Source organism: Onthophagus taurus, chromosome 1, assembly GCF_036711975.1.
Source record: "Onthophagus taurus isolate NC chromosome 1, IU_Otau_3.0, whole genome shotgun sequence".
Lineage (NCBI taxonomy): Eukaryota > Metazoa > Arthropoda > Insecta > Coleoptera > Scarabaeidae > Onthophagus > Onthophagus taurus.
In genome coordinates, this window is record NC_091966.1 from 2,539,710 (window position 1) to 2,563,105 (window position 23,396).

The 23,396-nt window shown below is 33.8% G+C and overlaps 3 protein-coding genes across 5 annotated transcripts in view; 2 read left to right on the forward strand and 1 right to left on the reverse strand.

Annotated features, from left to right (window-relative positions):
* Positions 1-10: 10 nt before the first annotated feature.
* Positions 11-5,784, forward strand: LOC111423504 (transmembrane protein 104 homolog). Its single transcript, XM_023056752.2, has 3 exons — positions 11-179; positions 234-446; positions 4,510-5,784. The coding sequence occupies exons 1-3, from the start codon at positions 138-140 to the stop codon at positions 5,698-5,700; spliced, it is 1,446 nt and encodes a 481-aa protein (XP_022912520.1). The 5' UTR covers positions 11-137; the 3' UTR covers positions 5,701-5,784.
* A 5,701-nt stretch (positions 5,785-11,485) lies between these two features.
* Positions 11,486-12,184, reverse strand: LOC111423124 (DNA-binding protein SMUBP-2). Its single transcript, XM_023056370.2, has 2 exons — positions 12,118-12,184; positions 11,486-12,006 (listed from the first exon to the last, which is right to left on the reverse strand). Exon 2 carries the CDS (start codon positions 11,964-11,966, stop codon positions 11,559-11,561), a length of 408 nt encoding a protein of 135 aa, XP_022912138.2. The 5' UTR covers positions 11,967-12,006; positions 12,118-12,184; the 3' UTR covers positions 11,486-11,558.
* A 249-nt stretch (positions 12,185-12,433) lies between these two features.
* Positions 12,434-23,396, forward strand: part of LOC111423476 (uncharacterized) — a 76,620-nt gene continuing 65,657 nt past the window's right edge. For all 3 annotated transcript variants that reach the window (XM_023056715.2, XM_071194333.1, XM_023056734.2), the window contains exon 1: positions 12,434-12,829. In XM_023056715.2, the coding sequence (XP_022912483.2) occupies positions 12,733-12,829 (97 nt within the window). In that variant the 5' untranslated portion in view covers positions 12,434-12,732. The remainder of the gene's footprint in view (positions 12,830-23,396) is intronic.

The following is a 23,396-nucleotide window of genomic DNA, read 5'->3' on the forward strand; positions in this document are numbered from 1 at the left end:
CGCAACAGCTGTTTAGTCTAACGTCTGACAGCTATTACATTATTTACCCTCTTTATACAATTTTTTACAGTTAATATAATCGACTCGAAAGCGCCGTTATCGAATACAATCATGTTGTCACCGTAACAACCCCTAGAATGCCTTCCGGTGAACCACAACCCGATTTATATTCATCATGGGTAAGTTTTGCAAAAATTTCGACAATAAAAAAAGTGAAAGTGTTTCTTTTTTAGGTTGGTTTGGTATATGTGTTCAATTTAATCGTTGGAACGGGCGCCTTAACACTGCCAGCGTCTTTTTCAAAAGCTGGTTGGTTGTTGAGCGTAATACTTCTTATTATCTTAGCATTGGTTAGTTTTGTAACGGTTACCTTTATAATAGAAAGCATTGCTTGTGCCAATGCCACTATACAGTGGAGAAAAATTCAACATCACAAAATTGATGGGGTAAGCAAATTATTCAAAAAAATGCCTTTATTGTTAGATTTGTCATCATAAATTTCTTTTGTTTGTAATCTTTGTAGTTTATAAAAACTTTAAGGTCAATTTGATTAGATATCTTTAGTAATAACAATTTAAACTTTACCATGCTGACTAATAACCAGATGATATATTATGTTTATGGCAATAATAAGTTAGACAACTTTAATCATGGTTATTTTTGCATCTACTTTCTTCCTGATATAAGATTTATTCTGGTAGTTTGATGTCAAAGACATATTGAAGAATGTACATATGCCCAGGTATATTTGGTAAAGCTCTCACCTTCTCAAGAGGGTGAAAATTTTAGGAGAACTAAGATCCATAACACACACTTTGTATCAGTTTTATTTTGATATATAATTTTGAATTTTAGAAAATATGTTTTACATACTGTATAGCAAATTTTTTTAATCACTTGCCAGCACATCTTTGTAGTACATCTTTAAAACCTTTTAAAAACAGTATAAAGATTATTTATTCAATAAGCAATGATTATTTTTTGGGGCGTGCAGCTGGGGGTGAGTCAGAACTTTCAGAAATACCTATTATTTTAAATATTATGCGCCAATTGTATAAAAGTGTTGCACAGTAATACATGGTGTGGTGGAGGACTAATTCACTGTAATTGAACTCCACCATGAGATTGCCTCTAAAAGTAAATTTTTTCTATATTATAATCGTTTTTCCTTATTTGCGATTTTTTGTACTTTTTCTTTTTCTATTTATTTATTTATGTGAGGCAATAAAGCGATTATTATTATTATTATATCAATTCCAGTGCCTCGCCCGCAAGCGACCTCAGCAATTTGAGGTGAAATTGTCAGTCTCTTATAACAGTCAATACAAAGTCTCTTATAAGAAGACATTTATCATCAAACCTGGGATGAAATCGTTTCTTATACATCTTGGTAAAGATGCAAACTCTCTCATAAGAAGGCGCTAGAATCTTCTCTCAAAACTGACGATATCGTTTTGATAAATCAAATGCAGCGCCTCGCTCCTAAGCGACCTCGGCGATTTGGGACGATATCTTCCTTATACAGTGATTTCACTTAAGATGCAATATACAAAAATTTATTTCCATAGAAACCAGGGTGTAACTTACACTATGTTAATAGACTGCCTAAGTCTGACGTCACAGAGATGGGTGGAACTTATACTGACTCCAAACAATTTCATTGCTAACGATAAATCGCCAAAAAATGTCATTTGAAATGTCATCGTCTTAGTTTATTTTATTTTAACACTAATGAAAAATTGCATATGGTGATTTACCGTTAGCAACGAAAATGTTTGGAGTCGGTATAAGCTTTGCCCATCTCTATGACATCAAGGCTTAGGTTGTCTATTAATAATCGTAAACGACGTGACCTGTGTAATATTGGCTGCATATCTCAATGTGTAGTGGTAGCTTGGATAATTTTAAATTAGTAACGAGATGTTGACAGCTGATTGAACGTTATTGTTATTGTTGTGATTCTCGTACGCTTTGTGAGTTTCCGATTTTCTTCGTTCTTTAACCGTTTTTGCTGCCTTTATATTTTGCGAAACAGTTCTTTTTAGAACTATCGTTGTTTCTAGTTTCTAGCGGTTGCTTTAAGCGGTAAGTCAATAAACAAATCAAACTAACGATAACGTTCAGTGAAAATTTCTTTTAGATTTTATATATTTTCATATTTAAAATATTTTTTTAATTATTAAAATATATCTAAATATACTTCAAACGGCTTTTAAAGTTAATGAATTGTCGCCATCGTTTTTAGGAACTTTCGTCGCGTTGCAATACCAATTTGTGATATTGGTTGCATACTTTGTCGACACGATAATTAAGTAACACATTGTACTTTGTTTCACACAAAATGCAACAAGTAACACTACTAGAAAGAACTAGAAACATGTGAGTTAGCCGTATGTCTCTTGAGACGGCTAAACCCGAATCATTCTAGTTCTTAGTCTAGCACTGCATAACAATTAAAACTAGAACTAACACTAGACCTAGAACTAGAAAGTTTCGGGTTTAGCCGTGCGTCTTCAGACGTATCATTTGGATTTAACCGCACGTCTCTAAAGACGGCTAAACCCGAAATTTTCTAGTTCTAGGTTTAGTGTTAGTTCTAGTTTTATTTCAGTAAAAATAGACAACAATTTAGCGCTTAATAACAATTAAAACTATAACTAAAACTAACACAAGAGCTAGAACTAGAATCATTCGGGTTTAGCCATCTTGAGAGACGTGCGGCTAAATCCGGATGTTTCTAGTTCTAGGTCTAGTGTTAGTTCTAGTTTTACACTAGCACTCTCACTAGAACTAACACAAGACCTAGAACTAGAATCATTTGGCTTTAGCCGTCTTGAGAGACGATAAAGGAAATAGTTCTAGATCTAGTATTAGTTCTAGTTTTAATTGTTATTCAGCATAAGATTGTAGTATATTTTTATTGAACGAAAAGTAGAACTAACACTAGACTTAGAACTAGAAATATTCGCGTTTTTTGTGCGTCTCTTAAAATGGAAGTTCAGAGTTATCCTAATGACGTCACCTTTTCTAAACAAAACTTTTCCTTTGCAAAACTATCCAATACCTGTACTATTAAGCTATGTTGCATTTTATGTGGGACAATGCAAGTGCATAGTAGTTTCGTAACTATCGTTACTGCATTCATGTATTACTAGTTATACATATGAAATTCCCGGTATGTCTTGGTAAAGATACAAAGTCTTGTATGAGATTGTGCTTACTCTTAAAACGTCGAAGTCGCTTGCATGCGAGGCGCTAGAATCTAAAGCTGAACCTCGGCGATTAACGTGAAAAGTTTTTATCCTTAGTACGCATTTCCTCTCACTTATAGGTTTGAAGTCTACGACATTAGGTTTGGCTAAATTGGCTCCCATTCTATAAAGAGTATGTATGTATGTTTCTAGTTAAGTTTGCATCTTCCGTCCGCTGTTTCGAGGCTTCACTTGAAGTTCTATAACATATAGTTCTTTTTCCGGTGTTGTGTTGTCAGCCCTACGGATTCTGGATTCGCGGGAAGGCAGGCTATTACGCCCGCAGCACTTTGACCTCAGCAGATCCCTTCCGTCATTTGGTTAGCATTAGGGTCCTTCCAGCCATATTACCTTGGAGGCAAAGGCTAGAATTTGTCTTGGTTGTGCTGCCCTGATTCCACTCATGCTAATCTGGATATCTCCAAAAATGGATAACCTTAATGTTTCGAGGATCACGCAGTCGCATAAAATGTGTTCCGCTGATTCCTCCTCCTCACCGCATCCTCTGCAGATGTCGGTGTCACTTATTCTCATGTTTAGTAAGTGTTTCTGTAGATGTCAGTGTCCAGTGATTAGACCTATAACCAAACGTAGGTTCTTCCTGGACAGCCTCATAAATAAATCTGTTCGTTTAGGATCAGGGTACATCAGAGCCTCTTTGGCTTGACGACATTCTGGTGTCCTGTCCCAGTAATTTAGAAACTTCTTACGTGTTTCCTCTTTTTGAAGCTCTATTAAAGGCCTTATTATTTGTCCACCATGTCGTGAAGCTTATTTCCCGAATGACCCTTTGTCCAACAGATCGTAATCTCATTGCTAGCGGCTGCCTCACAAAGTCAGCCCCACGATTAATCCCTAACCTGGAGGACCAGGAACTTTTCTGTCGGGGTTACCATACCCTAACCAATCGGTACTGCTTATTTAAGTGCTAGAAAAATTCGCTCTTCGCCCTGTCTCGTCCGCTACATAACATGCATTCGTTGCACACACAAGGGGATCACGCGACTATTATCTTCGGGGACGTGTGAGTAGAGTTTCATTGGTAAAGCTGCTATTGTTGCTCGAACGCCTATGGGCATTTCTTAAAGTTTTAATATTGAATAGACATCAGTAACCCATCCAGCCCCTTAAGACTCCTTACCAACATTTTACCATTAAAAGAGACTACATCGATGTGTTATTATTTTTCTTATTTATGTATATAACAATAAATTAATTTTTGTTTAAATTTATATTAAATCAATGAATTAATTTTTAGGAGAGTGAAGCTATAGTCGATTCTGGATCGGAATCGGAAGATACAAACGAACAAACTGCAATAGTTCAAACTTCAAGACTACGCAGCCGTTATTATTCTCTGAACGAAAAGGTGGAATTGGGAGAAATAGCTGCGTTATATTTTAATAAATGGGGTCGAATCAGTTTTTACCTTTCCCTTTGCGTTTACCTTTACGGCGATCTCGCGATATACGCGGCTGCCGTCGCAAAATCCCTTTCTGATATAGCGTGTACTTCCAATGCGACGTCCGAAGATTTCGGAACTCCGTGTTGGGAGGACGCGCCAATCGAAAAGGCGGATATTTATCGGATTTTCGTCGTCTTTTTTGCTATACTAGTCGGTCCTTTTACCTATTTTAACGTACAAAAAACGAAGTATTTACAATTGTGCACCACTACGATGAGATGGTGTGCTTTTATGATAATGGTTACCTTGGCGTGTGTTCGTTTGGCGAAGAATGGGGCGATGGGACATCCGTTAATGTTCGATTTCGACGGTGTGCCTGCACTGATAGGCGCTAGCGTTTATAGTTTTATGTGTCACCATTCGTTACCGGGTTTAGTGGCTCCGTTTTCGGAGAAACAATATGTAGTAAGACAAATTGGTCTTGATTACGTTTTAATTTGTATGTTTTACCTGCTTTTAGCTTTAACGGGTACGTTTGCTTTTAAGGAATTAAATGATTTATATACGTTAAACTTTTTACCAAATAACGGCGATTATAGCGGAATTTTTATGAAAATTATATTATATTTTTTAAGTTTATTCCCAGTTTTTACGCTCTCTACCAGTTTTCCTATAATCGCTATAACCCTACAAAATAATTTAAAAGCTTTATTTTTAGACGTAAATAACATGGATAGGTACAACTTTGTTTTAAGAAAATTAACTTTTCCAACCATCGCCGTTCTACCTCCGATTGCCATTGCGTTTAGTACGCACAATTTGCATTCTTTGGTTAAATTTACCGGGGCGTACGCTGGCGCTTGTATTCAGTACATAATACCTGCCGCGTTGGTTTATTTGGCACGCGAAAGTTGTAAACAGGAGTTTGGGAGCGGTTCGAACAATAAATATCGTAGCGCGTTTAGTGGAAAATTTTGGATTTATCTCGTAGTTTGTTGGGCTGTAGGTTGCGTCATTATGGTTACCGTCAATTTTGCTTTGTAATTGTGATAATAATAACACGAGTACGATCTCTCTTTCTCTAACTCTCGGCTAAGTTTTAACAAAGAAAAACGTTTTAGTAAATGTAGAAGTATTATAACTCGTAACTTTGTATTCCTAAGACCCTAAAACCGTACTGATATATTTTTATACCAATTAATAAATTAGTATATTTTTTATGTGGACTAATAATAAAAACTTTATATACACGTGTATGTAAATATTAAAAGGAAATAAATTCAAATAAATTTCATTTATTTTGGATTATTTTAGTTCCTTTTGGTTATCAATTTTTATATAACAGCATGAGTAGAAACTAAATTACATTGTTATTTTTGGCTATTCGTGTCAAAATGTTTAAACATTTTTGACATTGGTTATCATTTACTTTGTAGATATTGAATGTGTTTCAAATTAGCTGAGTCGTGATTGAGGTGAGTACTCAAGTAACTAAGTCTTTTATAAGAAGAAATTAATCCTCAAACCGGCGAGGTGCGCGAATCCTCCAAAGTCGACAATTTTGTGTTAATATATCAATTCGAGCACTTCGCCCGCAAGCGACCTCGGCGATTTAAGGCGAAATTGTTCCTTCTATGTCTAGATAACGATGCAAAAACTCTTATAAAATAATATGTACCCTCAAACCGCCGAGGTCGCTTGCGGGCGAGGCGATAGAATCCTGCAAAGTCAACAATTTTGTTTTGATATATTTATTGCTGTGCCTCGTCCGCAAGCGGCCTCAGAGATTTGAGACGAAATTCTTCTTATACAGGGTGATTTATACCATACGGAGCAGACTAAAAGGGTAGGTACTAGGAGCCAAATTGAAGATATTTTTCTAATCAAATTTTCACCACAACTTAATAATCACAAAGATATAGAACGTTAAAGTTGAAGTAATGGCCGAGCATTTCTTACCATATACGGTATTACACTACGCTTAAATTCAAACTGCGAATATTTCGGGGTTACTTAAACAATGCATAATTAATAAAAATAATAAAATCTTTATAACATAGCAGTTACGGCTATTTAAAAATTTGTTAAAACGCTCAAACGGTGGTGTTTGTTTATTGAGAACCGCTGATACCATGTTTTTATTGCTGCCAATCCAGTTGATTTGGTTACTTAGCAACGGACAAGTATTTTAATTATTCTTTACTGAATATCAGCGGTTCTCAAAAACGAACGTTAAATTATTTAAAAAATTAACATGCGATATCTGTGTAACTATTAAGTTTTTAACACAACATTATTAAGAAAATCTCTTCAGTTTTACCTCCAGTACCTACTCTTTTAGTCTGCTCCGTATGTTATAAATCACCCTGTATATCTTAGTAATCATGCAAGGTCCCTTATAAGATATTTACCTTAAAATTGCCGATGTCACTTGCGGGTGAGGCGCTATAATCCTCCAAACTCGACTATTTTGCATTGATATATTAATTTTAGTGCCTCGCCCGCAAGCGACCTCTTCAATTTAAGGCAAAATCGCTTCTTGTACAGTGAATTTCACTTAAAAAAAGCGTATCTATTTACTTTATCTCACATAAAATGCAACATATCTAAATATTTCTAGTTCTAGCCCTAGGTAGGTCTAATGTTAGTTCTAGTGACAGTGGTAGGTAGCACTAGTTAACATAAGATATTACTATATTGCATACTCTGTCTTCAGACAGAGTTCTACTTGGTGCTACTCTTTGAGAGCTTGGGGGGGGGGGGGTTGAAATGTTAAAAGACTCACTGAATATTAGCCTCAATGGGTCGCGCATACCAATTACCTCAGTACAGAAAAATCTTGGTCTTATCGCTGATAACAGCTTTCGGTTTAGTTCTCATATTTAAAAAAAAAATGATACCGCTTTTTGCAATTTAAAGTTGTTTTACCCTTACGCCAATATTTGTAATATAAACTTAATATTACTTTGTGTGAAAGTATGGTTCTGTCTTTGTTTAATTATTGGTTGCCTATTTATGGTCCTTATTTGGATTCTGTGTGCGCGCGTAGAGTTCAGGGAGCCCATAAAGAGACTGATATAAATACGGCAAGCGAAAGTTTGATAGAATTTTGCACAAATTGAAGGATTTAAGTTGGTTGAATATGAGGAACCGATTTACTCTGTGCTCCTTGACTGTCTTTCATCAAATATTGCCTTATTATCGTTTAAAGTAGAGTCCCTAGATTTATAAAGTACCGCGGTTCATGACACCTGTTTTCGAGCCAAAATGGCGGTTTGACAACTTGTCACTGCATCTCACCACTTATTTACAAAAATATTGCCGTCTTGTTGCCTTTGGAGTTGAAAAATAGCAGTAAGAAGGGCTTTCAACTCTTCAGAGTACTAGGAGAAAAAAGAAAGAAATTTTGGCGTAATGTTTCAATAGATGACATAGTTTTAAATTTCCCGCTTGATTTTCGAGCTAAAATGGCGACAAACCGCGGTACTTTGTAAATCTAGGGACTTTAGTTTAAAGAAAGTAAGATTTAAGGGTGATATTCATTCCATTAATATTAGAAATAGGAATTTGATTGCCCCTCCTGCTCATAGGACCTCTTTATTAGAAAGATCATTTAACTACAACATTTATGCCTATTATAACCCCCTTCCGGTGGTATTTAAATCAAAAAGCGTGATGGCGTTCAAATGTGCAGTTTTTGAAATGCTTTTTAACACTGCAGTAGTCGCGCCTTCGGTTATTACAAGAGTGGGGCATGTCATCTCTAAGATGCCTATTCAATACATGCAAAAATATTAACTGGTTAGTCCAGACAGACTGTCTACGTCATTTCTTAGATGACATGCTACTATTGGAGTGTTAAGAAGCAATGATTGGGCTTGGGTTGTATCGGTTGCTTATTCGGCGAGTTGATTAATGTATACCTAAAATTGGCTTTCTTTTGTAATCTGGCGAATTTCTTTTATTATTTCGTTTGCGGACATACAGTGTGTTAACTAATTATCGTACCCGACGTCATCATTGCAAGTATGCAACCAATATCACAGTATTGGTATTGTAATACGCGACTTGCGTATTTGGTGATGACGTTGGGTACGATAATTAATTAATACAGTGTATATTCCGGAATTATATCATCTGCTTATATTAGTTATAGGCAGATGTTTTATTTTAAGTTTTTTCAGAACATGCAGGATTCAGTGTAAGAACACTCAGCTGAACAGGCTGGTTCAGTTTTTAATCGGGAAACTTTACTAGGACATAGTACTTGCCAAAATACCACAAGTTTTTTGTTTTTCGCAACTCTTTTGTTTGCGAGCAATGAGCTGTCAAAGTTGAGCCAAAAATTTATTTTATTTACATTATTGTATACTGATTAATATACTTTTTTATAACAACTTTTTAACGCCATGGAATATTAACATAAAAAAAATATGGGTTGTAAAGCTTATTCATTGTTGGTACTTTTTTGTCTCTTTAATTTTTTCCTTAAAGATAATAGTTTTAGCGTAAAAAAATAAAATAATATGCTACATGGTATTGTAAAGCGCTGCTATTATTAAACAAATTTGTTTTCTTTATAGCTGGCTATGAAAGTTGTGTATCTAGTACTAAATAAATAACACCAATTAATTGTGATTTTCATAAGAAAAACCATAAATAAGATGAATGTCTGTCTGAATAAATTGCGTTGTTTCAAACAATATTATAAAATTGGTACTCTTGCTTAATAACAGTCAAAAATTATTAATAATCATGAACAAATATGAGGATTCACCGTAAATGAAACTTACAAGTTCTCAGAACCAACTTTTAGAATAATTTTAGCTAAACATGGCGACACATAACGGTACATGGCACGATATTTTTTTTTTACACGGAAACTATTAACTTTGAGGAAAATACTAAAGAGACAAAAAAGTACTACTCAACAATGAGCTTTACAACCCATTTTTTATGATTATGTTGTTGATACACGACAGCGAAATTCTTTTGCATTCTTGAATGATCTTTTTGCTCGCTAAAGCTCGCAAAAAAAACTTTCGTTCTCGAATACAAAAGTGTCATTTCGCTATCTTATATCAAAAATAACTATTAAAATTGATTTTAATACCGTAAATCATATTGTGCAATTTTTCTTGAAAACGACTGGTTTTAGACAATTTTTTAATTTAATTTAACCTTTTTTATGTATTTTTTTCCGCAGAATTGATTGATGCAATTAAAATGGCAGAAAAATAAAGATAAAGATAGTAGGATACCGTAAACGCGCCCCCTATGTGTTATGTTGGACCCCATAAATTTTTTTCTTTTAATTATCATATTTGTCACGTAAAAATATTCCTGTACACCAAATTTCGGCATTCTAAACCTTGTCGTTTTTGAGCTAAAAAAGTAGTTTTTGAGTGCCATCTTTAAAGGGCTCTAGCGCCCTTAGGAAGTATTTTCGGACCGGACTTTAGGTATATAAAGTTTTCGTCATGATTTTGATGTAAAATCACCTCTATCAATATACCGGGTGTCCAATTAGTGCGATATCGGACGATATCTCCTTACAGGGTGTCGCTAGAAGAAAATGTTTATATATAAAGTTGTTTGGTGCTCGAAGGTGCATAACCTAAAAATATTTTTGTTTATACAGGGTGTTGCAAAAACAAAGTACAAGGTACAACTTTGTAAATTTAAATGGAACGTCCATGGAACCCCATCTTAAATTATTCGCCAAGTAATAAGGTTTCTTTTTTATTGTCCTATAAATAACTTGATAACTATTGCAAATAGGTATAGGACATGCTTTATAAAAAAGAAACCTTATTACTTGGCGAATAATTTAAGATAAAAAAATATGAGGCATTCCATTAAAAAAAAATGAAATATAGCTATTTCAAGTTTCTGGTATTGAGTACAATATTACGAACATATCAACCTGTCATATCAACCTTCTACGTACCTGTAGAAGGTTACCAGATTTTTATAGGGGCATGAAGTTACTGTAACTATGCATTAATAATCTACAAAAGATTTGCTTTGTAGGGTCTTAAATAAATTGGGTATGCTTTCTTTTATAGACACGTGCAGACGGAGATTTTTTCACAAAATGTTGAATATTTCAAAAACGGTAAAATTTTGGTATAGGTAATGCTTAACAAAAAGTATGTCGAATTTTAAGGGTAATTTAAAAATGTAATAAAATATGGGATGTTCCATTTAAATTTACGAAGTTGTACCTTGTACTTTGTTTTTGCAACACCCTGTATAAACAAAAATATTTTTAGGTTATGCACCTTCGAGCACCAAACAACTTTATATATAAACATTTTCTTCTAGCGACACCCTGTAAGGAGATATCGTCCGATATCGCACTAATTGGACACCCTATAGACGCAATTTCCGGACACCTGTATATTGCCAGTTATATGAAATACCCGGTATAGGATGTTGGTAAAAATGCAGTCTCTTAAGAATAATCGCGTAAGATGACATTTACCCTCAAAACCCCAAGGTCGCTTTCGAGCAAGGCGCTAGAATCTTCTAAACGCGATTTTGTATTAATATCAATTCCAGCGCCTCGCTTAGATCTTTAACAAGATACAAATTTTTTATAAGACATTTACTTTTAAATCGCCGAAGTTGCTTGCAGGCAAGGTCCTAGTGTAAATGTATAAAATTCAATAAGTTTTCAACCTTTGTTTGTCAGTGTTTCCAAGTTCAGTACATTTCCCGAGGATGCTTTACATATTGGGGTGAAACTGTCTTAATAATAAATAAAGTAATATCATCAATAAGTTTAACTTTTACATTTATGTGTTTTTATAGAAATCTACTCTAATTAGCTAAAAATTAATCAATATATTTATTAGGTAATTTCAATATAAATACAATTAACACATTATTATAAAGAATCATTTATTTTTCCCTTTACTAGAGTATTGTTTAGCCTTCCTCTCCATTTGCATCTGTTTCAATTTCATACTCAACTTTGTAGCAGCCTTCTCATGTTTATTCTCCGACAGTTTCGGTTCCGGATGCATATATTTCCTCTTTTCATCTCGTCTTACAGCCTCCCCACACCCGTGGATTTCAGGCAAACCGTGCGAAGTACAAAATCGAAGATTACAGTATTTACATTGTATGGCAAAATTGGCCGTTTTAGTTTTACATTTCCCAAAGGCACAAGTGTTATCGATCTCTTTAATTTTTTCTAACACCTCATCGATATTCGACCCACTTGCGGCCTCATTTATCTCTTTGTTCTTATCTTTTACCTTTTTATCGTCGGTTTTTGTTGATGTAATTGTAACACTTGCCATATTTTTGGAGATTTTAAGGAAAGGATTAATTAAAACTAACCTAAAAAAATTTTGAAATGTCAAATTGAATGTTTATGTATTAAATAACTAGATTTTGATGATAAATTAATTAATGAATTATAATTATTTTTTAGATTCAAATTCGTTTTACCTTAGATATTTTAATAATAAAAGTTATAAATAATTTTTGATGTTAAAAATAATCGCCGGTATTACAGATTTCCTCATTCTACAATTTGTATTATGTTTATAATTTACAATTTAGTTATAAATTTAACATTAATTTTTACCAAGCTATATGTTTTAACTTTGTTATTATTTATATGTTTATAGTTTTCGTAAAAATAAAATGTTATTTGTTAAATTTTGCTTTTAAAGTCGTAGTGCAACTATAAGATAATAGATGGTGGTGATATCATTAATATACCCCCTCCTTTTTCATAACGCTCTTGTCATTTTTAAAGGTAAAGATGGTTGACTGATACAGTCGGTTTCGAAACGTTTCCCAGTGATTCTGATTTTCTCGTCGCGGAGTTGCGTTTTAATAAGCGAGTAAGTGCGGTCGACTGAGCGTTAAGATGTAACAGCTGATCCCTGGTAAGGGAGTATCGGTCGGCGTTGAGATGTCAACGTTTGAAAATCAAACGTAAAGAGAGTGATAAGCGGTTACACCATTAAATAGAAAAGTGTTGATTTTGAGTGCGGTCGGGCTCCCGTTTTTATTTTTTTCAATTTTCATATTTTATTTAAGTGTAGTGCGAAAATTATGGAAACGTTATGGAGAGTACTCTGTGTTGTATTGGGCCTGATCTGCGCGCAGTTATGCAACGGCCTCCCGATCAATTTGACAACCTCTGGTCCAGGTGAGTCATACCCCACCGTGTACTGTCACTTTCAGGTGTCCCCAACCAACTCGAAGAAGGTCACACCAAATCTACAATTTAATTTTATTAGAAATAAAAAAGTAATAAATTCCGAGAAAATCTAAGAAGAAATTACAATATTTGTGACGCAATTTTTAATTTAACCAACACACATGAATATAAAAATTAATGACTCGGTTATTTCATTATAACTCACGATTAGCGAATCTGTTTAGAACGCGAAAGTTTTATTATGTAAATCAAGTTGGTTGCGATTCTTTTGTTATTATAACGATTTTTTTTGGGGGTATTTATACTACGATTTATAAATTGTTTGATTAAGTTTGGTTCTATTAATATTTTCGTTGCTTACACGAGCCACTTCCGGCCGCGAAAGTGTCGACTTGCTGCTTGGTATATTGCCGAGAACGACGTCGTCGCGGGCAACGCGATTTCTCGACCGCTCGACTGCACGCGCTTCAAGGATAACCTGATTTGATATTGCATTGTCTTTACGCGTTTTTTGTCCTTTACTTTACGTACTTTACACGTTTCGTAATGTTAATGTAATGTATTTATACGTTTTCGTATACTACACACTTCTTTTTATATGATGCATTTTATTATAGTTTTTTTAACATTCTTTTTTATTATACAACATTTAAGGGGACTTTAATATTTAAGAATTTATGTAATGTACAAAGTTGTGCAAAAAAAATGTACTATCCAAAGCTTTTCTTAATCGCGATACCTTTTTATAATATAAATGTAAATATGAGATAAAAAGAAGTGTGCCTAAAAATATCTGCACATTTTCTCAAATTGTTGAACTAAGCTGGACATTTATTTCATTTTTCTCCCACTCTATACTTGCGTTTTATTACAGCGATCGCTGAAAACCCAGCTTTGCACAAATACAAAATTGAAAATGGAATTAAAATTCGCTGAGCCTTATCACTTATTCTATTAGTGTCACTTTTAGGCCCGGTTTTACAATCATAGTTTAAGCGTCCGATTAACTAATCGGCAGTTAAAATTTAAACTAAGTTTTACAAAAATTATGTTTTACCCCGAATTATTAAACTAAATATAAGAAACGGAGGTTTATACTACAGTTGGTAATAAGTGTCAATTTCATATTGTACATATAACTAACTTCATTGTTTAATATCTGTCAAAATTATAACCTCTTACTTTTGTATTTTATAACTGTTTGATTTTCATTTTGTAAACATATTTTTTAACTATGAATAATATATTTACTGAACTTACGGACGATGAAGATTTCTTAGAAGTAGTTAAAATGGTGGGTTTTCCTAGAAAAGCAAAAGTTTTTCGTGAGCGGAATAACCATTTTGAAAAATGGTCAGACCAAGAATTTCTGGAACGTTTTGACTATCTAATCAGGTACATTTCCAACCTATTTGAAGCTTTGTAAAACATTTTCAAATTAAACTTACTTCAAAAAGTAACTCGAGTAATAAACTAATTCCAGGATAGGATTGACGACACTGAGACGCCCTCAAAAAGTAACTTCTTACATAAATTGATTATATCGTTGTTCGTCCTTTTTAATCTATTAGGTATACAAAATATTAAAACAATTTTTCACAAATTGAACAAATGTGAACCGTGCACCAAGTACACAAAGAAAAGAGGTTAGGTCTGGTGCCCGTAACTAAGTTTTGGCGCTTAAACGGTTGATGACTATAGGTAACGTAAACGTCGATTCTAACCGTAGTTTAACGTTAAACGGTAGTTGTAAAACATTTTTTTTGTTAGTTAACCATAGATTAAGTTAAACGTAGTTTAAACCACTATTGTAAAACTGGCCCTTACTATCCGTGCAAAAAGTCAAGGCTCCTCACTTTAGAGATCGATATCTTTGTAACCGCTCGATGGAAAAAATTGCGGTAAAGTTTATTGAAATCAGTGAACATTTCTGTGTATCACATGTTAATTTGGAAATTTTCGGGTCCGCGGTTTTTCTTATATCGCGAATTAAGTGAAAAAAGTACTCGATTTTTGAGAGTGCCAGCAACTTTGTCTACTTTGCGATTTTTTTTCTCCAAAACTATATGACGAATAACCTATATATGCGGGGAGTTTCGTCCAATCGGAATACATGGTGTGTCCTAGACAGTACGTCGCGCCTTTATCTTACCTACATAAATAAATAAGGCGCGACGTCCCACAACCGACATTATTTGACATATATACGTTTTCGACATAACGGCGTCTTACTAAACTGCGATTTTCCGCGAAACTGTATGGAATATCGAAAAAATAAAATATGCCACTAATTAAGAACACATCAGGCTACCACCTGTTCAAAATTCGAGAAAAAATTCGCAAAGTTGCCGGTACCGTAAAAAATCGAGTACTTTTTTCATTTAACTCGCGATAAAAAGAAATCCGTGGATCCGAACATTTTCAAATTAACATATGTTACGTAGAAATGTTCAGTGATTACAACAAACTTTGTCGCAATTTTTTTTAACAAGCCGTTGCGAAGATATCGATCTCTAAAGTGAGAGGCCTTGACTTTTTGCACGGATAGTAGTGTTGTCCAGTTGTTCTGAATGGTTTTACCGTTGAGATGTCAAAACAGCCTTTTATGCTCAGCTGCGAAATTTTGAATTACTCTTCTTCTTCTTCCTGGTCCTCTTCGATCATATCGAAGACTATGTAAATTTTGCAGTTCGTCCGCAACCGACCTCGGCGATTTGCAGCGAAATCGAGTCTTATACAGATTGTTTCTGTAAGCCATGGCATAATTTTAATTACAAATAATAGAGTAAAAATTTTTGGTCTAAACACATAAATACGCCTTCAAATCTGCAGCTTCTCTTGAGAAAATCGAGGCCGCTTACGGTTGAAGCTCCGTGATTAATATCATATCAACCTGGAATTAGTTTTCATATTGTGGCACCTCGGCCGTAAACGGGCTCTGTCAAATGCAGTTGTAAATCTTTTGACAAGTTGCGGGAGGCCACTTATATCAACGTGACACGGTTGTTATATTGTGGCTCAGTGTTTGTTCAACTTTTTTGTTATTTCCTCTACTTTGGAGAATTCTAGCGCCTCGGCCGCAAGCGACCTCGGCGGTTTAAACATAACTATCATCGTATACGAGATTTTGTATCTTTTCCAAGACACACAGTGCTTCCCAAAAGGAACAGATAAACTCGTTAAAACAATTAAAAACAGTTTTTTTAGTATAGATTTTTAATTATTTCCGCTATTTTTAAACAAGTTATGACGTCATCCCATTTTTTTCAAATATTTGAGAAATATTGCTTTAAAGTTTAATGATTGTGTATTATTTTCATCGATCATGATTTTTCATTCATTTGCGGTAGAAAATAGCAGTAGCCATGCGTTACCATGGCAACCAGTTGTTTCAGATATTTTCTTAAGATAATGATTTGATATCTGAAATAGTTGGTTGCCATGGTTACGAATGGGAAATAATGAAACTTCCTCTTTCGTATTCCGTAATAGAAATGGGGCAAAAAATATCGATGACATCATTACTCGTTTAAAAATGGCGGAAGAATTTTAAAACCTATACCAAACAATTGCAAACAATTTAAATCTTTAGAGTCTAAAGTTTAGAGCCGCCTCAGCGATTTTTCCATAAACTGTTTTTAATTGTTTTAACGAATTTATCCGTTACTTCTCAAAAACCCTGTATAAGGAACGATTTCGATTCATATCGCCAAGGTCACTTGCGGCCGAGACGCTGGAATTGACATTATATATCTTTACCAAGATATACAGGGTGTTTCTGTAAGTCGTGGCATAATTTTAATCTCAAATACTAGTCACAATGATGACGATTCGTATAAAAATTTTTGATCTAACTAAACCCATAAATGGCTAAGATATGGACCTTCAATGTTAAGAAATTTTTAAACATGTTCTTAAATATTTTCAGTATTTTTTGTCTTAGATAAATAACATTTGGCCAACAGTGCGATGTTATGATGAGAAATCGTTTAAGTGCAGGATCAATGCTGTACAGGGTGTTTACAAAGTTTATTCCCTTAAAACTTTTTTATTGTCGTTATCCCTTAAATTTTCCAATTGATTCTCAAAGCCTATTTCATTTTAAAATTATTTTTACTCTAGGAAATTTTTGATGAGACGTATCGTTTTAGAGTTATTCACAAAAAGATACAACCTCGTTTTTGAGACAATCGTAAGCGCCAATAAAAAGCAAATTGTCAAATTATTATCCAACGTAGCGTAAAATCTGGATTTTCTTTAGTTCAATTATGAATATTTTTCAAATTAATGGTCATCAGTAAAAAGATTTTTTTTTAAAAACGCAGCATCAGTAGTATTTTTCCATCATAGTATAGTTTTGCCATACTGTTCTCAGAACGGATGATCAGCAATTTTTAATTCTTGTACTATTAAGTACTAGACAAGTGGTATGGATACTGTTGCTTGTTATTTATCAATAGTACTAGTAGTTCTACGATCTGCCATAAAATCCAAAATGTTTTCTTCTAGTTCGGGTGTACAAACCGTTATTTACATACTTTTAGAAATATTTGGGTTGGGAAATTTTTTATTTGTCTAGTGTTAGTTCTAGTTTTACACTATCACTAGAACTAACACAAGACCTAGAACTAAAATCATTCGGGTTTAGCCGTCTTGAGGGACGTGCGGCTAAATCCGAATGTTTTTAGTTCTCGGTCTAGTGTTAGTTCTAGTATTGTACTAGCATTACCATGTTACTTTTTTCCAAGCAAAACCTGTACTATTAAGCTATGTTGCATAACGGACAATACGGACCTGATGTCCAATGAAAAATGTTTAAAAATTTCTTAACTTCGGCTGATAATAATTGGGTTGTAGAACATTCATTTAGACTCAATGTGATGCAAACGCCGAGATTTTGATAATTATTTGATTAGCGATTGTTTAACTGCAGTTTTATAACATTTAATTACGACCTAATTAGTTAAATATAATATGATTCCCTATTTGTTGATGAACACTCGATTAAAATTTTTTAAAACCCATTTTTAAGTAATCGCGACGTAAACTCATAGTTAACACTTCTTTAATCTTAAGTTAAGCGTTGATTAGCATTCGATTTGAATTTTATAAGATTCATTTGCACGCAATATCATCTAAACGCAGAGATTATGATAATTATTTTTCAAATCCAAGATCAAACCGTATTCCAAACTGTAGCCGTAACTTCTGATACAAATCGAAGTTCATTTAAGTATCTAATCTTGTGATGGAATAATTCCAGAACAAACACTGACAGTTGTTTTATTAGATGTTCCGAATTATTCGAGTTAACCATATCTAGCAAAAACAAATATGGCTAAATTGTGCATGAAATTTATGTTAAAGATGTTTGTTATCAAACGCATCAAAAAAGCATTTTCCTTAAACGAAAATAAACTGGAACTCATTAAATCCTGGATGGATTTAAAATTTAAACCCGCTTTTATCAATTTTGGAGTTCAAAATAATAAACAAAATAAAATTAAATTGTAAGCTTAAAAAATATTTAGATTTTTGCCGGGATGAATCATGAATTAAACTGCTTTAGATTGTATATAAAATGTCGTTAAAGATTTCGTTTACTATAAATCCAAGGGAATTGAAATTTTTAAATGGATAAAAAACTCTTGAATGGTCGATTAAGTGAAAGTTTATTTTAAAACTATAATTTGATGTAATTCACGCCTTACCGAGTTTAATTGAGTACTTTCTCACGGTATGATCCCGCAAAAGTAGATTACTAATGTAAACAAAGGGGGATTATTGAATAAACAATCGTGATGTTTATTTCTACAAGTCCGCAACATGTAAGCAAAACGCGTCAAGTTTTAAATTGTCAGATATATTAAAAATGGTTGTAATTTAATAGTCGAGTTCGTTTATTTTTCTATTTTAGAAACTTCAAAATAGCCTAACCTAACCAGGAATACCTTGACTTATAATTAACATTTAACATCATCATTATTAATATAAGTTAAGTGTTGTGTAAAGATGTCGTAAAATCTGAAGAAATCTTTATGTTGTTGGCGAATTGGTCAGTGTCAAAATTAAATAAAGTCTTATTTGATTTAAGACTAACGATTGTAAACGTGAAAGAGTGTGTACAGTTAGTTAAGTAATTTCTGGGTACGATATATCAACTTGTACAAGTAGAGACTTGGATGCAGGCGGATAAAATGCAGTCACCATCAGTGGGTAATTTCCTCGTTAAGCCGTAAAATCGCACTATAAATTAGAGGAACGTTGCGGCTGTTTGTCGGTCGTGTTCTTGCGTCGGCTTCGGCTGCGGTAAATGTCAGATGTCAGACAGGTCGAGGCGGACTATGCATGACTCATCGCTTAGAACAACAAGACCCAGGAACTTTATTTAAACTCTATACTTGTCTATGGACGCTTGTATTTCTCCTAATATCGCACCATGAAGGACAACATTTTTTTTATGTTTTAATTTCCTTATTACACCTACATTTGAGTCATACATAAAAGTTTATAAATATAAATAATTTAGAATTATAGTAAAATTTTGATATAACGGACTAATACGAAATGAAAAAAATTAAATGAAAAATTATTAGCTGTAGAGTTTAGCCATGCTTCTCTTAAAACGGCTAAACACGAATGTTTTTAGGTTTAGTTTTAGTTTAATAAAAATGTACAACAATCTAACGATGAATGACAACTAAAACTAGAACTAACACTAGATCTAGTTTTATACTAGCACTATCACTAGAACTAACACAAGACCTAGAACTAGAATCATTCGGGTTTAGCCGTCTTAAGAGACGTACGGCTAAACCGAAATGTTTCTAGTTTTAGGTATAGTGTTAGTTCTAGGTTTATACTTGCATTGTTACTAGAATTACCATTAGACCTAGAACTAGAAACATTTAGGTTTAGCCGTACGTCTCTTAAGACGGCTAAACCCCAATGATTCTAGTTCTTGGTCTAGCGCTGCATAATAATTAAAACTAGAACTAACACTAGACCTAGAACTAGAAACATTCGGGTTTAGCCGCACGTCTCTTAAGACGGCTAAACCCGTCAAAACTTTCTAGTTCTAGGTCTAGTGTTAGTTCTAGTTTTACACCAACACTGTTACTATGTAGAATTAACACTATACCTAGAACTAAAATCATTTGGGTTTAGCCGCACGTCTTAGTTCAATAAAAATATACAACAATCTAACACTGAATAACAACTAAAACTAGAGCTAACACTAATATTAGAACTAACACTAGACATAGAACTAGAAACATTCGGGTTTAGCCGTATATCTCTTAAGACGAAGAATTCTAGTGTTCTACTTTTCGTTCTATAAAAATATACTGCATTCTAGCGCTGAATAATCATTAAAACATCTGTGTTGCCAATATTGGTTTTACAAAACACACAAAAACCCAACCCAACCCAATGAGCTAGTACAATGTCGTGACTATATATATATATATACAGGTGTATCTGAATGACTGCAACAAACTTCAAGGGGTGATTCTTTAGTGAATTTTAAGGGTACTTTGATATATGAACCATGGACGACTTCGGCTCCCCTAAGGAGCTACACCCAGTTAAACATATTCCCCAAATTTCATGTTCCTAGCGTTTATGGTTTTTGAGAAAAAAAAATTAAACCAAAATATTCCGCCATTTTTGGAGGGGCGTAGCTCCCCAGGGGGGCCGAAGTCGCCCATGGTTCATATATGAAAGTACCCTTAAAATTCACTAAAGAATCACCCCTTGAAGTTTGTTGCAGTCATTCAGATACACCCTGTATACAACAATTATTATCGATTATTCTAGTTTTTGATATATATACAGGGTGTTTCGGTGACTCGGGGAACAAATGTAACCACATATACTAGAGTGAAAATGATGACGATTCATGTAAAAAAAATTAGTAAAAGTCCTCAAATTGCAAAGATACAGGCTATCAAAGTTATGAAATTTTAACACATTTTTCTAAATATCTTAAACACTATTTATGGTAAAGCGTTGAAATTTGGTACAGCGTAAACTAACATTACGTAAAATCATTAGGCAATTTTTGAGTTGGATCGGTACGCGGGAACAATGCTATACAGGCTGTTCATAAAGTTTGTTTGCTCAGAACTTTTTTATCCTATCATAACCCTACATTTATTTTTGCATTTTCTAATAGTAAATTTACTTTAGAAACTTTTATCACTCTTAGAGAATATTGATAAAAACCACCGTTTCCGTATTAAATGCAAAAATGTTAGGCTCCGAATTCAATAACACTAAAAAAAATAAATAAATAAATAATTTGAATTAGCAATGACAAGTGAAAATCGAACTGAGCTGTCATAACCATTATGTATGCAACATGTCCAAGTGTAGATTTAGCTAAATCACATTTTTAATTTGTTTTAGTTGGTTTAATAAAAGAATCCAAAAACAATAAATTAAAAATCAACAAAAAATAAACAAAAAACCAACAACACTAACAGGAATAATAAAAAAAAGTACATAAAATAACAAGACAAGTAATAAAAAATACTAAAGGACGTTCAAAAACTTAGATTTCTTTTTTTTAGTAATAGCACTATTGAAATCGGAACCCAACATTTTTGGATTTAACACGAAAACGGTGATTTTTATGAATATTATCTAAGAGTAATAAAAGTTTCTAAACTAAATTTACTATTAGAAATTGCAAAAATAAATGTAGGGTTATGAAAGAATAAAAAAGTTCTGAGCAAACAAACTTTAGGAACAGCCGGTAAGCATTGTTCCCGCGGACCGATCCAACTCATAAATTGCCTAACAATTTTACGCGACATTGATTTATACTGTACCAAATTTCAGCGCTTTACTGTAAATAGTGTTTAAGATATTTGGAAAAATGTGTTAAAATTTCCTAACTTTGATGGCCTGTATCTTTGAAATTTGAAGACTTTTACTATTTTTTTTTACATGAATCGTCATCATTTTCACTCTAGTATATGTGGTTAAATTTATTCCCCGAGTCACCGAAACACCTGTATATATATACAGTAATACCCCGTAGTTACGCGATAGGTGGGACTAACAGTAGCCGCGTAAATCGAAAATCGTGTAAGTCGAAATTCGATAAATACATATCATAAAATCAAGGATGTAAAAAATGTATGTACAGGATGGTTCAAATTTGATGTCCGAATAGGCTATACCAAAAACTATACCAGTTAGAAAAAAAGTAGCTAACTTGTCTCGATCTCTTTTTTTAGAAGTAAATAAATTTCAATGTCGAAAACCTCAAAGCGCTATCGTTAGAAAAACCGCGTAAGTACGGGGTCGCGTAAGACGGGGTCGCGTAAGTCGAGGTTTTACTGTATATAATCAAAAACAAATTTATTTTATTACCTCGTTAATTTTAATACAAATTCAACACAACTTCTTATATTGCCAACAGGCGTAATATATTCGTGGTAATTTCCGTGAAATAATTTGGCGAATAACAACGGGTAGGTTTCTCAATTCAATTCAAAAAGATTATATTTAGCAATAGAAAATTGACTATAATCCGTACATCCAACAAACAGTAAGTATTGGGATTACGATCTAACTGTCGAAACGGAACTTAATCCGTAGTAAAACCGGGGCGGCAGTGACCGTGTGCTTTTGTGTCAAAGCGGAAAAGATTGTTAGTAACGGAAGGAACAACGTTAGACGGATATTAAAGTCGAGTCGGTTGGAAGACATTCGTCAGTGGTGTTTTGAATTGCCCAAGGAAACTGGGTCAGGAATGAGCTAAATTCGGAGAAGCTTTAGATATGCGAGAAGTGTGAAAGGACAGTGTTTTGCTATTTATAAGATGAGATGCCGTTAAGTTATTTACTTGGCAATAAAGTATTTTATTTTTATTTAAAATAAATAATTTTAAGTGATTTGGACGTAATTAACATCCTAAACATTTCATCAATTTATATAATCTTGGATGTTATAAAATAATTAGGCCCACTTTTACCACCTCTTGATAAATTTATCCAATAGATAAATCCAGCTCTTAGCCAATGAGAGTGCTTAAAACCGCCGTAACCATGGCAACTATCCTCTAGATAGTTTATCAGGAGGATGGTAAAAGTGAGCCTTAACCAAGCAATCAAAACTTAAATTAAGTCTATAAGTTTAGTTAATAAGACCGGGGTCGAGGCGCCATAGTGTGATGACCAATATTAATCATTGAGCCTCAATCGCAAGCAACCTCGACTTAATTAATCAAAAGATCTACAATATCAGCTAATAATGCCGAGACGTCACAATATGATAACCAGTTTCAGGTAGATATGATATGAAACACTGAGACTCAGCCGCAAGCGACCTCGGCTTTATTATCTACACCTCTATTTAATAAAACCGAGGCAACATAATGTAACAACCTGTTTCAGGTTAATATGATATTAATCACTGAGCCTTAACCGCAAGACTTTATCATTCGCAACCTCATTCAATTAAGCCGAGGTCGCTTGCGGCCAAAGCGACGCAATATGAATACCAATTTGGGGTTGATATGATATTAATCATTGAGCCTTAGCCG

Bases quoted from the DNA above. Each gene is read 5' to 3' on its own strand.
- LOC111423504 (XM_023056752.2), top strand. From the start codon at position 138: ATGCCTTCCGGTGAACCACAACCCGATTTATATTCATCATGG. The intron at 180-233 runs GTAAGTTTTGCA...TTTCTTTTTTAG, and splicing joins CCGATTTATATTCATCATGG to GTTGGTTTGGTATATGTGTT. The intron at 447-4,509 runs GTAAGCAAATTA...ATTAATTTTTAG, and splicing joins AACATCACAAAATTGATGGG to GAGAGTGAAGCTATAGTCGA.
- LOC111423124 (XM_023056370.2), bottom strand. From the start codon at position 11,966: ATGGCAAGTGTTACAATTACATCAACAAAAACCGACGATAAAAAGGTA.